The sequence below is a fragment of the Odontomachus brunneus genome, unplaced genomic scaffold, assembly GCF_010583005.1.
Source record: "Odontomachus brunneus isolate Ranch 3 - 2012 unplaced genomic scaffold, Obru_v1 Obru_scaffold_207, whole genome shotgun sequence".
Taxonomy (NCBI): domain Eukaryota; kingdom Metazoa; phylum Arthropoda; class Insecta; order Hymenoptera; family Formicidae; genus Odontomachus; species Odontomachus brunneus.
In genome coordinates this window covers 108,016-115,328 of record NW_022639657.1, presented here as the reverse complement: position 1 = coordinate 115,328, position 7,313 = coordinate 108,016, and the positions used below count along the sequence as shown (strand labels likewise).

Genomic DNA, 7,313 nt, shown 5'->3' with positions numbered 1-7,313 from the left:
TATATATATATATATATATATATATATATATATATATATATATATATATCACATTGACATTGAAAGTTTTCATACTAAGATATATGAATATTATCACATGTGTATTGCCCAACGTCTATGTCTGACGGTGAATAGTGCCGCCCTTGCATATTTTTCGTATTTGGCCCGTGAGAGGCTAACTATTTATCTTTATAGTTCAGCAACTAAGCCTCGGATAATATTTTGCAAGAGGAAAAATAGTCTTAGAATTCGCTAAAAAATACGATAATATTAACCGAATGCGATTGTTTCCCGGGCCGATGAAATATCTTGAAAACTAAGCATTTCCAAAATAAATCTTACCTACAAAAGTTGTAAGGTTTTTAATGATCTATTCACGGATCTGATCAGTCTGAGCTTGGGTGAAAAATAAGGTTCGTATGAAACATTTTTCAAATAAAAGTTGTTTGTTTTTTTTTACGTAGAATAAAATTCCGTAATAAAAAATACATGTTTCTATTTAAAAAAGTAAAGTTAACCTTGACCTGACCTTGGCGACGCCCAAGGTCAGACTGACCAGATCAGTGAATAGATCATTCAAAATACTACAACTTTTATAGGAAACATTTCTTTCGGAAATGCTTAGTTTTCGATATATTTCACTGATTCTTTTTACTCACCCTATATATATATATATATATATATATATATATATATATATATAGTTTTTTGCATAAATCGATTTCTGGAGTAATTTTGCATTTAAAAGTACAAAGATAAAATTATCGGAAAATTAACCCTTTACGAGATATTTTATATCTTGATACTTTTTTCATAATTCAAGGTATAAAATATCTCCTAAAACATTCATTTTTCGATAACCTCATCATAATATTTTTCTACATAGGATGACAATAGAAATAAATTAGTGATACTATCTTTACAATCTTTACACACTTCATTTCAATAAATCTGCAAAATGTACGCAATTTTTTTTTTAATTTCTGTTTTCCTTTTTTATAACAATTAATTTCATTCTTGAAGATGTCAAATAGTACTATCCCCGTATGTCCTAAAATTTTATTTGAGATATTTTTTGTACATCAAATTTAGAAAATATAGAGCTATTTCCTAAAAATAGGTTATTCTGTATACACACAAGCAGGCACGCGCAAACATGTGTATATATGTATGTACAAAAAATATATTTTTACAACACAAATATATATAATATATTAAATAAATATATTTTTACAAATATATTTTTATAATAGTAAAAAAATATTATTTCTATACACACGTGCACGCGCACGCGAACGTGCACATAAATAATTTATTATAACAACTGATAGTTGTAAAAAAATAGATAAAGCTTAAGAAAAAATTTCTTTGCATTTTGCGTCAATATACTAATGTACAAAGTGTTAGTGATATTAATCAATTGCTTTCATTATAAAAGTATTAAAAGGATTATAAGGAAAATGCAAAATCTTAAAAACAGAATGAAATTTAAAATATAATTTTATTTACAAATAATATTTGCATATAAAATTTTCTAGATTTTTTCATAGTTTATTAGTTCACTTTTGTGCAAATTAATATCAAAGTTTTAAAGAGAGAATTTATGATAGATTTTTTTGGGAGAAACTCGATTTTTTATGTCAATTATCAATAAAAATAAATATTTAAGATATGTAACAAATATTCCTTCATATTGAATATTATACATAAATGAATTTATGTATAATATAAAAAATATTACATTAAGTAAAAATGTCGAAATTACTGAGTCTTGTGTTGAAAATAGAGCAGTCGAAAAATCTATTATAATTTATAGTAATGTTAAAAATATATATAAATATACATATCCAAGTAATCAATAAATAAAACAAGCCAATAAAATTTAACATTTCTTAACTAATAAATATTGGGTGTACAACTTAGTTCGGTCCGTTTTCAAAAGATGGCTCTAGGTGCTATAAATGGTTGACGGCGACAGCTGATTTTTGCTGTATCGTGAAGTGTCAACATCTGTCAACCAAATATTGTTTACAAGCCTTTGAGTTTTGCACAACAAGTTTAATTTTTACTGCGTTGAAAATGTCGAGTTTCGTTCCAAATAAGCACCATTTGCGGGAAGTTTTGATTTTCTGTTTCAATTGGAAGAAAAGTGCAGCTGAAGCGCATCGAATGCTTGTGGAAGTTTATGGTGAATCTGCACCGTCGGATAAATCTTGCAGAGAATGGTTTCGACGATTTCAAAGTGGTGATTTTAGTGTTGAAGACAAAGAGCGTTCGGGTCAACCGAAAAAGTTTGAAGATGAAGAATTAGAAACATTACTCGATCAAGATTCGTGTCAAACGCAAAAAGAGCTCGCAAGAACATTGGAAGTTACTCAACAAGCTATTTCGAAACGACTCAAAGCCGCGGGATACATCCAAAAGCAAGGAAATTGGGTCCCATACGAATTGAAACCGAGAGATATCGAACGACGATTTTGCATGTCCGAAATGTTGCTTGAACGGTACAAAAAGAAGTCTTTTCTGCATCGAATCATTACCGGGGACGAAAAATGGATTCACTACGACAACCCGAAACGCAAAAAATCGTATGTAAAGCCCGGCCAACCGGGAACATCAACGCCGAAGCCGAATATCCATGATGCCAAGGTAATGCTCTGTATTTGGTGGGATCAGAAGGGTGTGATCCACTATGAGCTGCTAAAACCTGGTCAAACCATCACGGGAGACTTCTACAGGCGACAATTGATCCGTTTAAAGCGAGCTATAGCCGAAAAACGTCCAGAATATGCGACCAGACACGAGTCCATAATCTTTCACCATGATAACGCTCGGCCTCATGTTGCTGTTCCGGTTAAAAACTATTTGGAAAATAGCGAATGGGAAGTTCTGGCTCACCCGCCTTATAGCCTAGACCTTGCCCCTTCCGACTACCGTTTGTTTCGATCGATGCAGAACGCTTTGACTGGAATACACTTCACTTCAGAACAGGGTATCAAAAATTGGCTAGATTCATTCTTGGTTTCAAAAGATGAACGCTTCTTCCGCGACGGAATCCATAAATTGCCAGAAAGATGGGAAAAAGTAGTGGCTAGCGATGGACAATACTTTCAATAATGTATTAATTCATTTTATCATTCAAATAAATGCGTTTTTCAAGCAAAAAACGGACCGAATTAAGTTGTACACCTAATACATTTAACATTTCTTATTGTATGTGAATGGAAAAAAATGTTTTAATTTAATGTTACATAATTTAAGTATAATTTTCTCCGATAAATAGTAAATTTAGAAGTAGCTTTCTTGATGCGCCACAAAAAATATAACATTGGGTGTTACAACTATCATAAAATAAACTTATGGAAAAATAAATATTTTACAAGATATTTTATATTTTATATTATAAAGTATCAGGATAAAATATAGAATATCTTGTAAAATATTCATTTTATGATAATCTCATTATAGTACACTTTTATATGCAATATAATTTGTAAAAAGGAACCATAATTCCATTAAAAAATTAAACGACGCTGAATCTAGCAGACAGAGTTGGCAGGCGAACGCCGCGGCCCAGGGACGAATAATAGAAGTGGGCCTCCAGAAAAAAAAATTTTTATAATGCAATTACAGCTTTCAAACTGGGAAAAGACATAACTCTTATATCATTAAATGATTTTTCGAACGATTTTCAAGCAAACGAAGTTATTAAACAATATTTATAAATGTTCATAAGCATTTCTTAAATAATAATAGCAGTAGCTCCCACACGCATTCGATTGAACGTACCAAAATTGGCTCAAATATTGTTTGAAAGATGCTTGGTACACCGGCATGTGAACCGCGAGAGAACGCCTTTATTAAACAATTTTTAAAAAATGTTAAAATTGTTGCTTACTTAAGAATTCAGCACACGCATTCGATTAGACGTACGAAAATTAGCTGAAATATTGTTTGGAAGATGCTTCGTGCATTGGAGTGTGAACCGCGAGGGAACGCCATTGTTAATAATTTTTTTAAAAATATTCATAACTGTTGCATACCTAAGAATTCAACAGCTTCCTCACGCATTCGATTGGACGTACGAAAATTGGCTCAAATATTGTTTGGAACATGCTTGGCGTTCCCTCGCGGTTCACACTCCAATGCACGAAGCATCTTCTAAACAATATTTCAGCCAATTTTTGTACGTCCAATCGAATGCGTGTGGGAGCTGCTGAATTCTTAAGCAAGCAACAATTTTAACATTTTTAAAAATTGTTTAACAAAGGCGTTCCCTCGCGGTTCACATGCCGGTGTACCAAGCATCTTTCAAACAATATCAGAGCCAATTTTGGTACGTTCAATCGAATGCGTGTGAAAGCTGCTGAATTCTTAGGTATGCAACAGTTATGAATATTTTTTAAAAAATTATTAACAATGGCGTTCCCTCGCGGTTCACATTCCAATGCACGAAGCATCTTCCAAACAATATTTCAGCTAATTTTCGTACGTCTAATCGAATGCGTGTGGGAGTTGCTGAATTCTTAAGCAAGCAACAATTTTAACATTTTTAAAAATTGTTTAACAAAGGCGTTCCCTCGCGGTTCACATGCCGGTGTACCAAGCATCTTTCAAACAATATCAGAGTCAATTTTGGTACGTTCAATCGAATGCGTGTGGGAACTACTGCTATTATTATTTAAGAAATGCTTATGAACATTTATAAGTATTGTTTAATAACTTCGTTTGCTTGAAAATCGTTCGAAAAATCATTTAATGATATAAGAGTTATGTTTTTTCCCAGTTTGAAAGATGTAATTCATTATAAAAATTTTTTTTTCCGGGGGCCCACTCTATTATTCGTCCCTGGGCCGCGGCGTTCGCCTGCCAACTCTGCCTGCTAGATTCAGCGTCGTAAAATTAAAACTGACTATAAAATCTAACTTTTAAAACAATAGCTTAATGGCATAATAATATTACCATCTTATGCTCTCTTGAAGTATTATAACTTTTGTCTAAAAGATTTTCTGAAAAAACTTTACTCTTTCAAGATATTTTAGTCTAAAATAGAATGGGACACTTTGTACATATATTAAGACTATTATATATTATGATAATTTAATGGTGAAATTAGTTTAAATAATTAATTTAAATATACCTTATAATCATCTATCTTCTTTTGCAAAGGAAAATCATTGCGGCCATTGAAGAAATGAAAATATCGGCTCTGGATCCCCTTTTTGTAGAGAGACGTGGCAATCATTTGTGCTACATAATTTTTTCCAGTTCCTGGAGTACCATGGAAACTCATGACTAGTGCTTTTGGTGAATTGTGGGTATAAAAATGCCCACGCAATGCATTTATGATTGTTTCATGAACAATTTGTTGACCATACAGATTGGCAGCAAATATATAATCTAGCCCTGTAATTTTATTATATATATATATTTACATAATATAACATTTTTTATATACAAAACAGCATAGTTAGAACAATTCTTTTATTGTGAAACTTCAAAATGCTAGAAGAAAAATAGAAAGATTTGTAATTAAACATACATATATATGGGACTATATGACATATATAGAAGAAAGGTAATTATACAGTTTATACTTCTCACTTTCGATTTTGATGAAAAAATACTCAATCGACGCGTTTTTTAAAGACAAACAACTTTTCTACTTGGAAAAATCGTCACTCTCTACTACGAAATAAGATATTAATTGACAAAGTTGATCACTATTAAGGTTAGGAAAACTGTCACACCGACGATAAATAGCGGCGTGCATATATTCTGTAGCCACATGCACATGCTCTATGTATATGCAAACAATGTGTGAATTAGAACTATATTTGAACATGGGTAACACAATATTATTGAAACATTAATATTCAAACATTTGCAAACGATGAACTGAGGGTGTGTATTTATAATGCATTGCTTATATTTCTATAAATATATCTATTAAACTTTTGCCTTACTAAATAAATGAGTCTATATAATAAATGCCTTACTAAATAAATGAGTCTATATTAATAGTAGACAAAGTTTTCAAATATACTAATAGTAGACTCATACATTTAGTAAGGCAAAGATTCAGTAGAACATTCTCCCTTGCATAGGGATCTTGCTAATCTTTTCGGTATTAATGATTTTTAATATATTGCAGACTTATTTATTTAGTAAGACAAAAGTTTAATAGATATATTCATAGAAATGTAAGCAATACATATAAATATATACATTATAATATACATATATACATTATAAATACATATATACATATATACATATATACATATACATATATACATTATAATATACATATATACATTATAAATACACACTTTTCACATTAGCGTACTTGTACATGTAGCCACAGAATATATATCTATTACATATTTGTTTTATTAAATAAATTAATCTACAATACAGTAAAAATCATCAATATCGAAAAGATTAGCAAGATCTTTACACAAGTGAGAATGTTCTATTAAATCTATTCGCCTTACTAAATATATGATCTATCTATATACTAAAATGGATACTGAAAAAATTAGCAAGACTCCTACGCAAAGTAGAACGTATGAATCGCACGCAAAACCAATGCTGAACATCATGCAAGATGTATTTCTCTTTTTTTTTTTATGTTATTTTTATCAAACCAGGAGGAGAGAGCTAAACCCCTCCCGAATCCCTCTTGACCGGGAGTTTCGCCTTCTGGACTCTCAGTTCATCGTTTGCAAATGTTTGAATGCTAATGTTTCAATAATGCTGTTACTCATGTATGTTCAAATATATTTCTAATTAACGCACTGTTTTTATATGCGCAAGTGGCTACGGAGCATATACACATCGCTATTTGTCATCGGTGTGACAGTTTTCCTAACCTCAATAGTGATCAACTTTGTCAATTAATATCTCGCTTCGCAGAGAGCGACGATTTTTCCAAATAGAAAAGTTGTTTGCTTTTAAAAAAATGCGTCGATTGAGTATTTTTTCGTCAAAATCGGAGGTGAGAAGTATAAACTGTATAATTACCCAACTACTATATATATATATATATATATATATATATATATATATTCAAAATTTAATTGGATTTTTATGAATAAACTACTACACAATGTGATATGAAATAGGTATATGGACTGTATCATATATAGGTGTAGCCATATATCAAAACAATGTATAGTGCAATCTCGTAACATAATTAAATTAATCGATGCACGTCTATCATGTTTAATAAATAAATAATTATTAGTACATTGACGAGTGCGGGTAGAAGAATATATGTTCATAACTTACTGTCTACATCGTGAAGAATA

At 30.9% G+C, this 7,313-nt stretch overlaps 1 protein-coding gene across 4 annotated transcripts in view; it reads right to left on the bottom strand.

Moving 5' to 3' along the window:
- Positions 1-7,313, bottom strand: part of LOC116852218 (torsin-like protein) — a 31,995-nt gene that overhangs the window by 24,171 nt on the left and 511 nt on the right. The window contains exons 1-2 of one of the 4 annotated variants that reach the window (XM_032832336.1): positions 7,294-7,307; positions 5,141-5,406 (exon numbers count right to left, since the gene is read on the bottom strand). In XM_032832336.1, the coding sequence (XP_032688227.1) occupies positions 5,141-5,293 (153 nt within the window). In that variant the 5' untranslated portion in view covers positions 5,294-5,406; positions 7,294-7,307. Of the gene's footprint in view, positions 1-5,140; positions 5,407-5,604; positions 6,129-7,293; positions 7,308-7,313 lie in introns of those variants that run through there. The other 3 variants (XM_032832337.1, XM_032832335.1, XM_032832339.1) reach the window with 3 other exon arrangements.